Here is an 18,114-nt window from a genome sequence, read left to right on the forward strand (position 1 = left end):
AACTCAGGCCTTCGTTGATTTCGGCAACTCGGCCGAGCTATCGCGTGCTGCCGCGCCTGGCCAGCTGGCATGGACCTAGGCGGCCGTCTTACGCCGCGCCAGGCGCGCCAGCGCCATGACGACTGGGCCGACGGCTTCCCGGCCGAGGTTCTGGCATGGCAAGCGGCCGGTTACCCGGGTACGATGCAAAACAAGAAGATGTGCCACATCTTGTACGACCTCGTCGAGGCAGCAAGAAACCACGTCAATCGTTTCGCGAACCGCCGCGCCGACGGCACGTCCGCGCCGCTGGCGTGGACGTCGACGACGCTGGCCGGGCACAAGCAGCCCGGCCAGGCGTTTGACGTGGTCATCGGATGGCTCGTCGCGCAGGACTGGAAATGCGCGTATTCCCAAATGCGCATCGCGCACCTCGGAGAAATCACCCTCGACCGCGGCGACCAGCTTGCTGGTCCTCAAAGCCTGGGCTACGTCGACGGCAACGTCCACGTCGTGAGCTTCAGCGTCGTTTCAAGGGGCCCGCGCGTTTTGTGACATGTCCGGTTCGTAGGTCTTCGGCTGCTTCCAGCACTGGCAAGTGCAATGGAGCCGCGAGCTCTTCGTGATGATTGGGGAAGCGCGCGGAGCAGTTGACCTCGACGCGCAGCGGCGGCTCGTACGGGCGATGCAGCGGGCAAAGGATGTTCGGTTGTCGCCTCGGACAACCGAGCCGCAGAAGAAGGAAGTGAAATTCGACGGCGAGGCAGAGTTCACGTTCTACGATTCTTCAAAGAAGGCGAATACGGAGATAAAGTCCCGCTGCGGTCGTATTGGTGGTGGTGACTTTTCAGCGTACGCGGTCGGCTCCGAGTTCCGCGTTACGGCGAAGACCGAAAGTGATGAAAGCTGCACGTGGAAGATCACGGAGCGCTCAAATCTGCGACGCTTCCACCCTCTATTAGTCGACCTCTGGGGGATCCACAAGAACATGCAGGGCAACACCACTTATGCGAACAGCGATTCATGCACCGTCAACTTCGACTTCGTCTTCGACGTGGCCAAGACGCAGCAGGCGCGCTGCGCGCTCAGCGGCATTCCCCTCAAGGCCGAATCCCTGCCGCCCTTGGACTCGTCGACGCAGACCTACCCGCGGAAGGTCTCCCCTGAACGCCCCGACGACAACGACCGGGGCTACCACGAGCACAACTTTTACCTCGTCCTCGCGTGTTTCAACGCCCACCTCGTCTTCGGCTGGGGCAAGTGGACGAAGTTTATGATCGATGTGCTGTGGTTCGAATACGGCGTGCCGCCGCCCGTGGAGCTCCACTCGAATTCCATCCCGTTCGCGGCGACGAAGGCGGACATCGTCGCCCCCCACAAGAACTTCGTCGAGATGCACGCCAAGGGGACGGGCGTCTTCGGGCCCAAGGGGGTCTTCACGCTGCGGGCGGCCGCCGCCGACGCGGCCCGCGCCGCCGACGCGGCCCACGCCGCCGCCGCGGCCCGCGCCGCCGCCGCGAGCGGCGCCGACGCGGCCTACGCGGCCACCGACACCGACATGCCCGACGCGCCGGCGGGCCTCGCGAACATCGTCGACGTGTCGGCCCCCGCGCCCGCGGCGGCGTCGGCGGCGACGATGCCGGCCCCCGCGCCCGCGGCGGCGTCGGCGGCGGCGACGACGACGGCGGCCTCCCAGCGCGACGGCGACATCCGCGACTTCTTCTTCAAGTCCAAACCCAAGAAGTCGAGCCGGCGCGAGCCGTCGTCGCCGTCCAAGCGCCCGGCGCAGCGCCCGCGCAGCGAGTCGACGGAGACCGCCGGCGAGTCGCCGTCGCCGCCCGCCGAGTCGGCGGAGCAGCTCGCGGAACGCCGCGCGGCGGCCGCGGGCGCTACGGCCGCGGCCGAGGGCGCCGTCGACGACCTCCAGCAGCGCATCGATCGTCTCCGCCTGGAACTCGTCGAGGCGCAGAAGACGCTCAAATCCAAGCGAGAATACGAGGCGAGCCTCGGCTGAAGCCGCCCATGCAAGCATAGCCGCTGTGATCGGGGAAATTCCACAGCAGCTTTGTCAATGAACTCGTCTTCTTCCCAGCAGAACTGTGAAATGTTTACTCCGGGAGGCTATCCGAGAGGATTCCCCAGAGGATTTCCAACCCTGCGAAATGCCCGCAGACGTCCCTCAGACGACTGTGATGAGATTGCATCCCCTCCCCCATGACATGTGATCGCCAATTTTAATGACTTTCTTCGGTAATAGCCCCTCGCCTAGTTCTAATCTCTCATACGTGCAGCGCATCTGCTTGTTGAAAAGCTTACGACGCACCCGCGCCCTCCGCCTCGCGCGCGCGCTTCCTCGAGGCCTTGCCGAGCCAGGCGAAGCCGAGGGCGTCGAGGCGCGCGACGCGGTCCGCGCTGAGCGCGCCCGTGCGCCTCGCGCCCGCGTAAGATTGTACCCAGAGGCGTACGCTGGACGGCATGGTGTCGGAAAAGTTGAAGTCGCCCACCGAGCTGCTCCGCGATAGCGGCGGGTCCTCTCTCTGTCACGTCGCCGCGCTGCGCCATGGGCAAGAAGAAGAGCTCGAGCGGTGGCAAAGGCGGCGGGAAGAGCTTCGCGTGCGCGGCGTGTGCGGCGCCGTTGGTGCCGTGGGAGGGAGGCAACGCGACGGTGTGCTGCCAGAAGAGCTACTGCGAGGCGTGCACGTCGTCGCAGCGGGCGCAGGACAAGTGTTCGAACTGCGGGACGGCGCTCCCGCGGTGCGACGCCGACAGCAGGGCGTTGCTGGAGAAGAGCGCGAACCGCGGCAACTCGGAGGCCCAGGCGATGCTCGCCGACCGGCTCATGGCGTCGGGCGCCACGCGCGCGGCGGTCCTGCTCTATCGCGCCTCGGCCGCGCAGGGCCACGCGCGCGCGATCTACAACCTCGGGGCGTGCTACGAGCAGGGCAAGGGCGTGGGCGGCGTGGACGAGTGCAACGCCTTCATATACTACCAGAAGGCCGCGGCGATGGGCTACCGCAAGGCCCAGTTCAACCTGGGGAACGCGTACCGGACCGGCAAAGGCCTCGAGGATCGGGACCTGGGCAAGGCCATCGACCAGTACCTGTTGGCGGCGAAGCAGGGCAGCGCGGAGGCGCAGTACAACTACGCCCTGATGTATTTCAACGGCATGGGCTGCGCCGTCGACAAGCGCCGGGCCATCGACTATTGCAAGCTCGCCGCGGACCAGGGGTACGCCCCCGCGGTCAGGAAGCTGCCGATCTGGCAGATGAGCCCCGACCGCCAGCGCGCGGCGCGCGAGGCGCCGCCCTCGTCCGGCGGTCTCCGGGTCGCGGCCGCCGGCGCCGCGGTCGCCGCCGCCCTCCTGTGGTTCTGGTTCGCGTGAGGACGGTTACTCGGGCAGGACTTAAGCGCCCTCCGCCTCGCGCGCGCGCTTCCTCGAGGCCTTGCCGAGCCAGGCGAAGCCGAGGGCGTCGAGGCGCGCGACGCGGTCCGCGCTGAGCGCGCCCGTGCGCCGCGACTCGCGCTGGCGCGCGACCCACTTGCCGAGCTTGGCGCCGTCGGGCGACTCGTGGTTCCGCGGCGCGTCGCAGGTCCCGCGCGCCGCCTTGTACGCGGCGAGGCGGCCGAGGTTCAGGGCCCACTCGGCCTCGTGGGCGTCCCAGGGGAACTTGGCCGCGTCGAGGGCCGCGACGCGGTCGTCGCTCAGCGAGCCGCGCGCGCGGAGGTCGCGCTGGTTCTTCGCCCAGGACCCGAGGGCGAAGCCGCCCGGCGCGACGTGGGCCCGCGGCACGATGCCGTGGCCCTTGTCCGCGACGAAGGCCTCGAGGGCCGCGAGGCCCGCAGCCCAGCGGTCCTCGACGTCCCGCGCCGCGTCCCAGACGAAGCCCGCGGCGTCGAGCGCGCGGACGCGCGCAGCGGGCATGCGGCCGGCGGCGCGCGCGGACCGCTGCGTCGCGACCCAGGCGCCCAGGTTCGCGCCGGGGCCGCCGGCGTGGATGCGCGGCACGCGGCAGTGGCCGCGCTCGCGCCGGAAGTCGACGAGCCGCGCGAACATGGCCCGCCACTGGTCCTCGAGGTCGTCGCGCTCCGCCGGCGCGGCCGCGGCCGGCGCGTCCGCGTCCTCGGCCGGCGCGTCCTCGGCGGCGGGCGCGGGCGCGCCCGTCTCCTTGAGGTAGGAACAGAGCTCGGCCAGCGACACGTGGCGGTCGGAGCCGAGGTCGAAGTCGCTGTCGCTGTGCTGGCGCGTCGCCGCGCAGGCCATCGTCGCGCGGCGAAGCGCTGCGGGTGCGTCGCGCGGTGCGTCCAACCTCACCGCGACGACGACGAGCAGTGCTTCGCGCGGAGGTGCAACGTCACGACGCGGTGCACGACGAACCCCGCACCGCAGCGCCGTGTGCCCAGGCAGCCCCCACCGACGCGGACCCAGCTGAGCAACGGCGGCCTGCGGACGATGATGCGCGTGGCGCTGCCCGCCGTCGACGACGAGAGCAGCGACGACGACGAGTTCGTGCTACGGCGCCACGAGCTCCACGCCAAAGCGGCGGCGTCGAAGAAGGGCCGGCGCGCGTCGGCGCCGACCCGCGCGCCGTCGCCCGGCGACGACGACGAGGACATCGACACGCGCGAGGACGAGCTGCGCTTCAACGCGCGGCGGCGGCACAAGCAGCGCCAGCGGGCCTGCCGGCTCCAACGCGACGAGGCGAACGAGGCCGCGGCCGCGGCCGGCGGCGGCGGCGGCGGCGGCGGCGAGGAGCCGGCGAAACAGAAGCGGCGAAAGCAGCTCGAGCACGCCGCGCGCCTATCCCGGGGCCGCAACTCGGGTCAGGTCTCGACGCAGCGGTCCCTCGAGGACCTCTTCGGCCTCGGCGCGGCGCTCGACGAGCTCGACGTCCTCGAGCAGCAGTCCTACGACCGCACGCACCGCATGCGACGGCGCGCGTCGGGGCCCGCCGCCGTCACGACGACGAGGCGGCGCAGATAAGAAGTCGGTTTTCGTGACGTTGGACTAGTTATTGAAGGGGACGCGCGCTCTCTCTGGACGCGTCCGATGTTGAATGGTGCTTGCAGGCGTGTTGCTGAGATTCTCGATGGCTGCTCTGCGACTGCGCTGCGAGACGATGCGTGCGCGCACTGTTTCAGCTCTTTTGCTGCTGTGCACAGCCCAATGCTGGCAACCAGCGCCGCGACGCCGCAAGTGCTGGCAACCAGCGCCGCGATGCAGTAGCAGCGTCGCGACCGCTTGCGGCGCGACGCGGCGCGACGTCGGCGCCGCGGCGGTCGGCGCCGCGGCGGTCGGCGCCGCGCTGGCGCCGGCGGTTGCGCGCGCCGCGCCGGCGACGACGAAGGTGCTTCTCGCCGGCGAGCGGCTCGGCCTCGAGCTCGAGGACGCCGGCGGCCGCGTGCGCGTGCGGCGCGTGCGGGAGGGCACCGAGGCCTACGACAAGGGCGTGACGCCCCTCGCGTACGTCGTCGCCATCGACGGCCGACCGGTTCCCGCCGGAGCGACGGCCGCCGACGTCGGCGAAGCTCTGCGGTCCGCGCCGCGGCCCGTCGAGCTCGCGCTCGACATCGACTCCGCGTACGCGGGCCTGGATCGCGCGTCCGCGCTCGAGCGCATGGCGCAGGCGCAGGGCAACCCGACCGCGCGGCTGCAGATCGTCGGCGTGTTTCCCAGCGACGTGTCTCCCTGCATGCGGTCGCGATCCTCCGACGTGGTCGAGGTCGACTACGTCGGCAGCGTCGCCGGCGTCGTCTTCGACTCGCGGCGCCGGTTCGCCGCGATGCTCGGGAGCAAGGAGCTTCCCGCGGGCCTGGAGCTCGGCCTCTTCGAGATGTGCATCGGCGAGCGGCGGCTCCTCCGCGTGCCGCCGGCGCTGGGCTTTGGCACTCGCGGCTCCAAGCTCTACGGCGTCCCGCCCGACGCGACGCTCGACTACGACGTCACGCTGCGCGGCATCAACCTCCAGTACGACCCCAGGGTGCGGCGCGAGGACCTCGACTTCGAGCAGCGGTACTAAGGTCGCTTTGGTGTTTTTTTACATCCAAAATCAGCTCAGCCAGGGCCCTCCCCGCCGCTTAGACCTTAAGGCACGTCGCTGACGCCGCCCGTCGCGCGGTTGGTACGCGGGGGTCCCCCGGTGAGTATAAGAACGCGGCCGGCGCCTTAAAGTACCGCCGAACTCGCACGTCGCGCCGCGGTCGCGCGGCCCGTCGGGCGCGTTTCGCGCGCGCGTGTCGGATATCTTGGAGGTTCGCACGAATCACCACCGGCCCTTCGCCGACTGCCTTCCTGCCGCGAGCTCTCCGGGTTTCGGGTACTGCCTGCGCTGAGCCCTCGTGAACCAAGGAGAACCAAGGGCTCGAAGTTTCGTTGATAACTGCACAAAGCAGCCACGATGCACTCGGCGGAGAGCATCTCTGGAGGTCCTTCTGGGCTGCTGGGGCGGCGCGCGCAGCGCATGCACAAAGGGCGCCACATCTTCTGTCGCGCGGCCTCCATGGCGCGCATCAGCGGCCGCGAGCGCGCATCATTGGTGCGGCGGGTCGGCGCGGCGGTGGAGCGCCACGCCCCGAAGATCATGAAAATGTCGATGCTCGTCGGCGCGATGGCCTGCCTCGCGGGGACGCGCTCGTCGTCGTGCATGCCGCGGCCCGTGGACCTCGACGAGACGCTGGAGCCGACCTTCACGGACGGCGCGCGCAAGTACTGGCACCTGCGGTTCACATGTCCGTGCAGCGAGAAGACGGTGACCGTCCGGAAATACCTCCGGAAGCTGTCCGACGGCGACGACGTGGAGAAGGAGAAGGAGGCGGCGCTGGAGCGGCTCTGGGCGGGGCTCATCGATGAGCACGGAGAACACCTGGGCCTCGGGGTCGTCGGCGGCGACGGCGCGATGGACGAGGACGCGGCGCCCGAGGAGGCGGGGGTCGTCTGCCAGCCGTGCTCCCCGCCGAGCTCACCCGGGGCGAAGCGAGGGCGTGTTGCAGCGCAGCACCCGACGCCACAGTCGATGCGAGACGCACGAGAAGCCCCTGCGGCGGAGCCCGAACCGGCGCCGGAGCCCGAGCCGGCGCCGGAGCCCGACGACGGACCCGAGCCGCCTCTGCCGCCGGCGCCCCCGGCCCCACGGCGCTCGACACGCCCGCATCATGCTCCTGTCGACACCTACCAACCCCCTGTTCCCCGTGACCGGACGGCGTTCGCTGCCGCTCTACGTCGCCAGTACGACTCGACGCCGCGGCAGCCAGCAGCAGCCCGCGGGCCCGTCGTTTCGAGCGACCGCATCGACGAGGGCGTCGGCTCCAGCGACTCCAGCGACGAGGGCTGCGCGGGCTGCGCCAAGTGCGTGACGAAGGACGCGCTGCTCCGCGAGGCCGACATGGAGATTCAGAGCCTCCGCGCGAAGTTGTCGACGCCTGGGGCCGCGTGGGCCAAGACCGTCGAGGCGCTCCCGAACCGCACGCAGGGCATGGCGAAGAAGGGTTTGGCGCTCATGGCGCGCCTCGAGCCGACGAGCACGCCGCGCGCGAACGGCGGACCCGACGGTAGCGGATCCGACGACGACTCCAGCGACGATCCGGAGCCCCCCCGGCCGCGGCGCCGGGTCACAGCCGCTCGTGTCGACGAGCCATCGGCGGGGCCGGCGACAGAGGCGAAGGCCCGTGACGTGAATCCTGTGCTCGCGGCCCTCTTCGTGCACGGCGGAGGCGACCAGAGCCGGACCGCGGCGATCCTCCAGGCCGTCGTCGCGCGAGCAGGGAAGCTGCTGCGACTGGACTTGAAGGAGATCAAGGCCCTACGCGCCATGGGCCGGGCGATCAAGGGCTACTTCTCGCTCGCGGCCCTTCCGAACGGCGGGACGCGTCGGAAGTATGCCCAGCAGAAGGTGGACGCGGTGATGGAGGCTGTAACGCCGGCGGATGGCGCTGCCAAGAACTTGCTCCGGGGCATCTCGCGGGTCTGCTGCGGCGACAACGTGAGCCACAGCGTCATCGGTCGCTTCTCGAACGCGGCGGATCGACGGAAGCTACAAGACGACGCGGGCAAGCTCGCACGCCACCGCATGCGGGCTCTGCGCTCTGATCTCGTCGACCTCGCCTGTGCTCGTGAGTATTGGCACCAGAACGACGACGTGCGACTCGACACTTTCGCGGGGAGGTGCACCAAGAAGGTGAAGATCGTCACGGTCCAGGTCGACTCCGACGGGCGGAGGACGCTCGTCGTGAAGGAGGAGCACCACCAGCGCCACACGAAGCACGCGGGCGATTTGGAGATCTACCAGGCCTTCCTGAAGTCGGCGGGCTACGCCTCTCACCTCGCCGCCCATCCCAGCCACAAGATCTCCTTCACGCTCTTCAAGCGGGCCAAGTGCCCGTGCATCGCTGTGTGAAATCAAATCTTCAACCCGACTTCAGCACCTCCGCTGCGCTTCGAGAACTCGATGAGAGCAATCGATCCGTCCAAAAATCAGCCGAATCGACTTCGATTTGACCGAGCTAGAGAATTTCAAAGTTTGGTCGGGACGTCCCAAACCAGTCGTTGATTTGCACGTGTACAGGTGCATCGGCGAGCCGCACCAGCGCGAGTGCGCCGACGAGATCAAGACCAGCATGAGGGAACGACTGCTCGCTCTGAACCGCCTGCGCCTCTCGGTCAAAGAACGGCAAGCGACGTGCCAGGGCCCAGTCTGCCGTGCACGGCGTGCAGCCGTCGACGCACGTTCTGCGGCGCCCGAGGCCTCGTACCTCCAGGCAGAGCAGACCGCCGCCTACAAATTCAGCAAGATCCACGAACGATCGAATCTGTCCGCGGGCATGTTCTCAAGCTGCATGCTCTGCCCGGCAATACGCTGTGAAGATCTCGAGCTGACGACCGACGATGACGAGCGTGTGTTGATGCACAGGAAGGAGTGCGCCTACGGTGATTGCGATGAATGTGGCGTCGACCAGCGCTTTTTTCGTTGCCCCTGCGAGGACACTGACGTCGAGGTGAAGCTCCGCGAGTACCGGCTCCAGCCCCGGACGGTGAAAGGCGAAGACGACGAGGGCAACAGTATCAGCTCCACCATGGCCGTCAAGGAGCTCACGGAGGTCATGGTCACGGGCAGTGAGCTCCTCACGAAAATTGAAGCCGCGGCAACAGAGTATTTCACGCACTGCTGGAATTGCCGATGGGCCAACACGGCTCGGCTGAACGACATGCATAAGTTCACCGATACCGAGCTATTCATTCAGACCGATTTCGCTGCGCAGATCTCCAACGCTGCCCAGGACAACCTCTGCTGCACACACAGGAACCATACGAATCTCGACGTGTTCGTCGTAGCATCGGATCCACGACTCGTCGACGTGACGGTGAAGCATGCCGACGGGTCCTCTTCCTTCGTCAAGAAACGCATCACAGACAACCACGCGTGGAAATTCTACGCCGGTGCCTCGGGCAAGGGCAAAGATAACGACTACTTCTTCCATCACGCCGCTCTGACCCATCTGGTGGATTTCTACGTGGCGAAACGAGTCAAAGACAACAAGCCGCCTTTGACCCGGGTCATTCTCTGGACCGACGGATGCCCCGGCCAATATATGTGCAAAGAGAACTTCGTGAAGGTCGCCGCCTTTTGGTCGAAAAAGGGCATCGAGCTGACGCATCGATTTGCCAGTGCCCGCGTCCCCCGAAGATGGCCCGAGCCTGCGAGACGATGGCCCCATAGGCGGCTACGAGTGATTTCAAAGGTGTGCATGACACTATAGGCAAGGAGGACCGCCGCTGGATCAATGCGAACGCGCGGCGCGACGTCATCAGCGTCCCCCAGCCCTACGACCTCTTCACAGCGGTCCGCGATGGTCGGCCGAAGCCGAGCATGGACTGGAACGCCTCACCTACGATTCTGGCGAAGAAGTGCGACAGACGGCGTCCAAATCCGCGCAGATCGACGCGAAGACGTCCAAATCGCGTAGGTCGACGCTCTCCTTGGACAAGTACTTCTACCGGTTCATCACGTGGACCCAGGACGACCCCATCGGAGTCGACGACGACGACGTGTTCTTCGCGGACAAGTCTGCCAAATGGAGCGCCTCGCCCGTCGAAGGCTGCAAGTCTGATCGAGAGTACCGGTCTGGTTCGTCTCACGCTGTCGACGACCTGCGGCGCCGCGCCCAGCCCTGCTCGTGCTCCAAGTGCCGCGTGAAGGACTACGACAACTGCCGCTACAAGGCGTGGACCGCGGCCCCCGAGATGCGCCAGAGCGACGGCTGGACCCGCACGACCATCATCCTGAAGCCGCCCTCCGGCGATGACCGCTCGAGCGCGCGCGTCATCGCCCAGGGCCTGGCGGAGAAGGACGCTCGTCTCGCTGCCCTCGCTCCGAAGATCCGCAAGGGCGATGTGGTCGCCTTGGGCATCTCTCAGAGCGAACGTGACGCCCAGGGCGTCGACTTCTACCTCGCCAAGGTCGTCGTGCCACCGGCGCGCGCGGACAACCAACGTCGGGTCAACGGCTCGGGGCGCGACGGCTGGAACATCAAGAAGGGCGAGTTCTGCTTGACCGTGCGCTGGTTCGACCTGAAGCCGTGCGGCTACTACGAGGACTACGGGTCCCAGGACGAGCAGCTCCTCGAGATGGTCATCGCGGTCGGCGACGGCGCCGCGCTCGTGCTCGAGCCCGCCCCTCGGAAGGGCAGGGCGCGTGGGGCCCCGGCCCAGTTCCAGCTCGCCAAGGCGTCCGAAGCGGCCATCCACAACGAGAACTTGGACAAGTACGTCGACCGGGCCGCGGCGGGCTCATCTGCCTGAGAATCGGCGCCGAAACGCGCGCGCCGCGCGACGCCGCGGTCGACGCGCGGACGCCTCGCCGACCGCAGCACGTTCCACGTGGTTTATCGCACGGACCCGCCTTTGCCCACGCCGTTTATGGTCCTAATGACGCCTCTTTCCCCCGTGGCGCGGGCCGCTACTCGGCGGTCCGTGCGCGCTGGGGCCTATGTGTCCGGCCGTGTCCCCACTGATCTGATTTTGGATGTTTAGATTCGTCGAGGCGCCGCGGGCAGGCTCGCCGGAGGCGTCGAGCCTCCCAGGGCGCGCGCGCCCCGCCAGTTTGCGAGGCCTCGAGCACATCTCGAGGTCGAGCAAATCAAAGGGCCAGGCGTGGCACAACAGTTTCGCCCCGCGCGCCCACGCCCCGACGCGCCCGCACCGCACGACCGGGCCCACCGCGACAGCCCCCCCGGGCATTTCAAGAGCTCGCGCCCCCGACGTTTCACGCGCTCGCCGATAAAAACGTTCCAGACATGCGCCTCGCCGCCCTCGCCGCCCTCGGGGCCCTCGCCGCCGGCGACGACGCCCCCGCGGAGTCGTTCTGCGCCCTCGCGGCCTTCGACGGGTGCTGGGGCAACTACCGGACGCTCGGCGGCGCCGGCATCTTCGCGGAGGCCACCGCTCAATTCTACGCGTCGCCCGCGCTCGCGGACGTCGACGGCGACGGCGACCTCGACATGGTCGCCGGCGACTACACAGGCTTCGTGACCTACTTCCGCAACATTGGCACGCCGACGGCGCCGTTCTTCGAGGCCGCGGCCGCGGAGGACGACCCCTTCGTGCTCGTCTTCGAAGCCTCGACCGTGTCCGCGCCGGCGTTCGCGGACCTCGACGGCGACGCGGACGCGGACCTCGTCGTCGGCAACTTCGCCGGCACCTTCGCCTACCACGAGAACGCGGGCGGAAACTTCGTCGAGCGCGAGGGCCACGCGGTCGCGAACGTCACCGTCGATGTTTATAGCCACGCGACGTTCGGCGACCTCGACGGCGACCTCGACCTCGACCTCCTCTGCGGCGACTCGTCGACGAGCCTCAAATACTACGTCAACGTCGGCGACGCCCGGACGCCGGCCTTCGCGCCCGCGGTCGACGACCCCTTCGCCGAGGTCTACGTTTCCTCCCGGTACGGCGTGCCCGCGCTCGCGGACGCGGACGGCGACGGCGACCTGGACCTCGTCGTCGGCGACCGGGCCGGCGACGTCCAGCTCCTGATCAACGTCGGCTCGGCGGCCGCGCCCGTCTTCGCGCCCGCGCTGACGTGGCAGGCGGACGCGGCCGCCGCGGCCGCGGGCGACAACGTCTTCGCGTCGGTCACCGTTGGCGACCTCGACGGCGACGCCTACGTCGACGTCGTCGCGGGCGTGGGCTCCGGCGTGCTGAAGGCCTTCCTGAGCCGCACCTTCGCCGACCCCGTGCCGTTCGCGGCCGTCGAGAGCGTCGCCGACCCCGTGCTCGCGCTCGAAGTATTGGGCCCCAATGAGAATTGGGCCGCGCCGGCGCTCGGCGACTGGGACGGCGACGGCGACTTGGACATGGTCGTCGGAGCATTCGAAGCCCTCGTCTACGTCGAGAACGTGGGCGCCGCGGCCGCGCCGGCGTTCGAGGTCCTCGAACGTGCCGCGCGGGAGTACGAGGCGCGACCTAACAGCACGTTCGCGGACCTCGCGTTCTTCGGCAACGAGCTGAAGCCCGCGCTCGGCGATCTGGACGGCGACGGCGACTTGGATCTCGTGGTCGGCGAGCTCACGGGCGAGCTGACGTATTTGCGCAACGACGGCGGCCTCCTCGCGGAGCCCGTCCTGCTCGCGACTCCGGCGTCGCACGGCCGCCGCGCGGCGCCGGCGCTCGGCGACGTCGACGGCGACGGCGACCTGGACCTGGTCGTCGGCGACGAGGACGGCTGGGTCTACTATTACGTCAACGTCGGCGACGCGACGAACGCGGCCTTCGCCGAGGACGAGGACACGTTCTGGTCCGTCTGGTCCACGGCCATGGCGACGCCGGCGCTCGCGGACGTGGACGGCGACGGCGATCTCGACGTGATCCTCGGCGAGTCCTTCGGCGACCGGAACCTGGCGGACAAACTGCTCTACTTCGAGAACACGGGCGACGTTTCCGCGCCGGAATTCCTCGGCGAGGCGGCCGCGAGCCCCTTCGCGGCCCTGGAGATCCGGGCGAAGGGCGGCGCGCCTCGCCCGGCGCCGGCGGTCGGCGACCTCGACGGCGACGGCGACGCGGACGTCGTCTTCGGCGTCTACGACGGCGCGTTGAGCCTGCTCGTCGCGGGCTACTGCAACGCGCCCGGGCCCTGCCGCAAGGCGGGCCTCTGCGCGACGAGCGCGGCCGTCTTCTCCCAGGCCAAGTGCGAGTGCGTCGTCGGCTTCGTCGGGAGCCAGTGCGAGGCCTGCCAGCCGGGCTACTTCGGCCCGGCGTGCGACATCTGCCCGGAGGGCGGCGACGAGGACCGGGCGAAGCCGCGCATCACGGACACGTGCGGCGTCAAGGGCTCCGGCCGGAGCCGCGGCACCTGCGACGACACGGCGACGGGCTCGGGCGCCTGCGAATGCGCCGCGCCCTTTTACGGGACGAGCTGCGATCAGGGCGCGTGCCCGGCGGGCACCGTCGAGAACGCCGCGAGCGCGGGCGTCTACTACGCGGCCACGTGCGACGCGTGCCCGCCGGGCACGTACAGCGAGGAAAACGCGGCGACGTGCACGGCCTGCGACGCGGGCCGCTACAGCGACGCGGGCGCCGCGGCCTGCTCCTTCGCGTCCGCGGGATCCTTCGTTTCATCGACGGGCGCGTCCGCGGAGACGCCGTGCGCGCCGGGGACGTACTCGGCCGCGGGCGAGGACGCGTGCACGGCCTGCGACGCGGGCTTCTACGCGCCCGCGGGGAGCGCGGCCTGCGCGGCCTGCGCGCCGGGCACGTATTCGGGCGCGGGCCGCGGCGCGTGCGACGCCTGCCCGCCGCGGTCCTACGCGGCGGAGAGCGGCGCGGCGAGCTGCGCCGTCGCCGACGCGGGGTTCTTCGTCGCGGACGCGGGCGCGTCGGCCCAGGCGACGTGCCCGCCGGGCGCGTACTCGGGCTCGGGCGCGGCGAGCTGCACGCCCTGCGAGGCCGGCCGCTACGCGGCGCGCGGCGGCGAGTCGACGTGCGCGCTCTCGGACGCGGGCTACTTCGTCGCCGACGCCGGCGCCGACGCGCAGGCGCCGTGCCCCCAGGGCGCCTTCTCGGGCGGCGGCGACGTCGCCTGCGAGGAGTGCGCGCCGGGCCGCTTCGCCGGCGACGAGGCGTCGACGGCCTGCGCGCTCGCGAGCGCCGGGTCCTTCGTCTCGAAGCGGGGCGCGACGCGGGAGGACGCGTGCGCCGCGGGCAGGTTCTCGGGCTCCGCGGCGACGGCCTGCGCCGACTGCGCGCCTGGGTCCTACGCGTCGAAGGCCGGCGCCGCGGCGTGCGCGCTCGCCGACGCGGGCTACGTCGTCGCGAAGCCGGGCGCCTCGAAGCAGGTCAAGTGCCCGCCGGGCGCGCGGAGCGGCGCGGCGGCCGCGCGCTGCGAGCCCTGCGAGCCCGGCGCCTTCGCGGCGGACGCGGGCGCGACGCGGTGCGCGCTCGCCGAGGCGGGCCACTTCGTCGCCGACGCCGGCGCGGCGGCGCAGGAGGCCTGCCCGCCGGGGTCGTTCTCGGGCGCGAACGCGGCCGCGTGCGAGCCCTGCGCGCCGGGCCGCCACGCGGAGGGCGCCGCGACGGCGTCGTGCGCCATCGCGCTGCCGGGCACGTTCGCGGCGTCGCCCGGCGCGACGGCGGCGGGCCGCTGCCCCGCGGGCCGCTACAGCGGCGCGGGCGCGCTCTACTGCGAGCTCTGCGCCGAGGGGTCGACGAGCGACGCGGGCGCGTCGACGTGCGCGCCCGTCGACGCCGGCTCGCAGACCGCGGCGCTGTCGACGGTCGACGTCCGCGTCGAGGGCGCGGTGGTGCTTGTGGATGGTGTGCTTGACGATAGCACACGGGCGGCGTTCGCGGCGGCGCTCGACGCGAGCCTCGGCGACACGTTCAGCGTCGTCGCGGCCGACGTCGCGGCCGCGGGCCGGCGGCGCCTCGGCGACGGCGCGGACGTGGCCTTCGCGGCGACGACGGTCGCGTCGCTCGTGCCCGGCGAGTCCTCCGACGCGGCCCTGCGCCGCGCGCGCAACAGCTTCATTATTGCACTACGGAGCGCCGCGACGACGGGGCGGCTCCAGGACGCGCTCGGCGACGTCGCGATCGACGCGGAGCGGACCGCGGCGGCCGCGGACGCCGCGACGGCGTCGCTCGCGTCCGAGCCGACGCGCGCCGCGGGCGCGCTCGTCGTCGAGTGCCCCGCGGGGACCTACTCGACGTCCGGCGCCGTCGCGTGCGTGCCCTGCGCGCCGGGCACGTACGCGGACGCGGCCGCGATGACGAGCTGCAAGCTCGCGGCGCCCGGCTCGTACGTCGCCGCGGCGGGCGCGGCGGCCGCGACGCCCTGCGCCGCGGGCACCTACAGCGGCTCCGCGGCGACGGCCTGCGCGCCCTGCCCCGAGGGGTCCTTCGTCAACGAGACGGGGTCGCCGAACTGCCTCCGGTGCCCCGCGCCGACGACGACGCTCGTCCCCGGCCGCGCGTACTGCGACGCGTGCCGCGAGGGCTACTACTGGGACGGCCGCTACTTCCGCGACCACGGCGCCGCGGCCCTGGCGGCGACGCGGACGCAGTGCGCGGCGTGCTGCGGCCGGTGCGGCGACGCGTGCGTCGGCGCGGACGAGACCGACTGCGCGGACTGCGCCGCGCCCGGCGCGACGCTCGAGACGCTGGACCTGAAGAAGAACTTCTGGCGCGCCTCCGCGGCGGCCGACGCCGTCTACCGCTGCCACCAGCTCGGCGCCTGCAAGGGCGGCGCGAACAGCTCGTGCGCGCGCGGCCACAAGGGCGTGCTCTGCGGGACCTGCGAGGCGGGCCACTACCACGACTCGTCGCTCCAGGCCTGCCGCGACTGCGGCCGCAAGTTCAACGTGAGCGGCGAGAACATCATCGGCTCCGTCCTCGTCTTCGCCGTCGTCTGCCTCCTCTGCGGCGCGCTCCTCAAGCGCTACGGCTGGACGCAGATCCGCGCGTATTTCGTCGAGTTCTTCAAGGAGCTCGACGTGCTCCACGTCTACTCCAACGCGCGCAAGCGGCAGCACAAGACGAAGATCTCGAAGAAGCGGCGGCGCGAGAAGCGCCGGGAGCTCGAGGAGGAGCGGTCGCGCGCCGCCGCCGACGGGAGCGGCTCCGGCTCCGGCTCCGACTCCGACGGCGGCGACGGCCTCGGCGAGCTCCGGACGTCCGGGTCGAAGAGCTCGCTCGGCGACGGCCTCGCGACGCGGACGACGGCCGGCGGCGGCGCCGAGCAGGAGGAGGACGCGACGAGCGGCAGCGTCATGACGAAGCTGAAGATCATCATCTCGACGTACCAGATCGCGACGTCGCTGCCGTGGACGCTGCCCCAGGTCGACTTCCCCAAGGTCTTCGAGGACGTGCTCAAGCTCGGCTCGATCGTCAACCTGAGCCTGATTTCGTTCGCGAAGAGCGAGTGCTTCGGCGACATCACGTACTTTGACAAGCTCCTCTTCACGACGCTCGTGCCCTTCGTCTTCGTCGTCCTCATCGGCGTCGTCTGCGCGCTGCGCATGGCCTACGTGCCCGCGGACCAGCGCACGCGCGTGCTCTACAAGGGGGGCTACTGGATCATGTTCACGCTCTACGTCTTCGTGCCCGGCACGTCGAGCTACTGCTTCCGCTACTTCTCGTGCGCGTCCTACGAGGGCTACGGCGGGTCCCGGGCGTACCACGTGCTCCGCGCGGACCCCAGCATCGGCTGCGGGAGCCCGGCCTACGCCGCCTGGCTGCCCTACGTGCTCTGCGCGATGCTCGTCTACCCCGTGGGCATCCCCGCGACGTTCGCGGCGCTGCTCTGGCGGCTCCGGGACCGGCTCGACCCGGAGGTCCGCGCGAAGCTCGTGGGCACGAACTCGCGGCGCGTGAGCCTCGGCGCGGCGACGGAGCTCAAGGAGCGGTCCGCCTTCGGCAATCTGGCGAACCCGGAGGACCAGGAGTACCTCGACGCGGCGCTCGAGCGCCACCGCGAGGCGCTCCGCCAGCTCCAGAAGCTCGAGCAGCGCGCGAACGACCCCGCGCTCCGGCCCATCCGCTTCCTCTACGAGGAGTTCGAGCCGCGGTGCTGCATGTTCATCGTCTACGAGATCCTGCGCCGCGTCTTCCTCACGGGCTGCCTCGTCATGTTCCTGCCGGGGTCCATCTCCCAGATCGCCATCGGGTTGCTGGGCACGATGATCTCCTACCGCATCTACAACTACTACCGGCCCTACATCGAGGAGGACGACAACATCATCTCGGAAGTCGCGCAGACGCAGCTCGTCATCATCTTCTTCTACGCGATGATGGCCTACGCGACGGAGAACCTCGAGGAGAAGGACGGCGTCTTCTCCGGCGAGATCTTCGGCTTCCTGCTCGTCGTCATCCTCGTCTCCGTGCTCTTCGTCTCCGTCTGGCTCGTCATCGTCTCGCACTTCGGCCACAAGCAGATCTCCATCTTCTTCTCCACGGCCAAGGACCGCGCGGAGCGCCGCCGGCGCGTCCTCGAGATGAGCAAGTCGTTCCGCAGGAGCGCCAGCGCCATCTTCTCCCGCTCCGACTCGGCCGCGCCCGCGGACGCCGCCGCGGGCGACGTCGACGCGGGCCCCGTGGAGGCGGCGGACGTGCCGCTGGACGAGGGCGGGGTGTAAGACCTGGGATGCTATCGGTGGGAGGGAGACTTCACATTCGCGGGTGGATTGCACCAATCCCGCGCGCGCGCTGGAAGCGCCTCTGAACGCTCGACCCGCCCAACTTCATCATGCCGGCACTCGAGCGGTCCGAATGGCGATGAAGCCTCTCTCGCGCGACCTCTAAGCTCTCTGCAGCAGCCTCTGAATACATGGAGAAGAACTACCTGCGCTACGTGAGCGCGTGGCACTGCGGCGTCATCGCGAGCCCGCGGTGCAATGTCGCCGTCGACGGCGAGGCCGGCGAGGTGATCTGCGGCTCCGTGCGCGACGTCGTGGCCTGGGCGCCGGGCACGGGCGAGCGGTCGCGCGTGTTCCGCGACGGCGAGGACGCCGGCGGCTTCGCGAGCTCGCCCCGCGACGGCCCGCGGGGCGAGGTCGTCTGCGTCGCGGCCGGCGCGCGGAATCGCGTCGCCGCCGCGTACGGCTCGGGCCTCGTCCGCGCGTGGCGGAGCGCCGACGACGCGGCCCAGGGCGGCG

General features: G+C 70.2%; 3 protein-coding genes across 3 annotated transcripts; all 3 read left to right on the forward strand.

Moving 5' to 3' along the window:
- Nucleotides 1-60: 60 nt before the first annotated feature.
- Nucleotides 61-2,231, forward strand: AURANDRAFT_70683 (hypothetical protein; the record flags this gene model as incomplete). Its single annotated transcript, XM_009034765.1, has 3 exons — nt 61-492; nt 551-577; nt 974-2,231. 3 exons carry the CDS (start codon nt 70-72, stop codon nt 1,991-1,993), a joined length of 1,470 nt encoding a protein of 489 aa, XP_009033013.1.
- Nucleotides 2,232-2,818: 587 nt separating this feature from the next.
- On the forward strand, nt 2,819-3,361 carry AURANDRAFT_19711 (SEL1 repeat protein-like protein; the record flags this gene model as incomplete). Its single annotated transcript, XM_009034766.1, has 1 exon — nt 2,819-3,361. One exon carries the CDS (start codon nt 2,819-2,821, stop codon nt 3,359-3,361), a length of 543 nt encoding a protein of 180 aa, XP_009033014.1.
- A 3,013-nt stretch (nt 3,362-6,374) lies between these two features.
- Nucleotides 6,375-10,771, forward strand: AURANDRAFT_61155 (hypothetical protein; the record flags this gene model as incomplete). Its single annotated transcript, XM_009034767.1, has 7 exons — nt 6,375-6,908; nt 7,224-8,353; nt 8,538-8,631; nt 8,953-9,085; nt 9,730-9,877; nt 9,937-10,018; nt 10,139-10,771. 7 exons carry the CDS (start codon nt 6,375-6,377, stop codon nt 10,769-10,771), a joined length of 2,754 nt encoding a protein of 917 aa, XP_009033015.1.
- Nucleotides 10,772-18,114: the final 7,343 nt, after the last annotated feature.

The sequence above is a fragment of the Aureococcus anophagefferens genome, assembly GCF_000186865.1.
Source record: "Aureococcus anophagefferens unplaced genomic scaffold AURANscaffold_2, whole genome shotgun sequence".
Classification (NCBI taxonomy): domain Eukaryota; class Pelagophyceae; order Pelagomonadales; family Pelagomonadaceae; genus Aureococcus; species Aureococcus anophagefferens.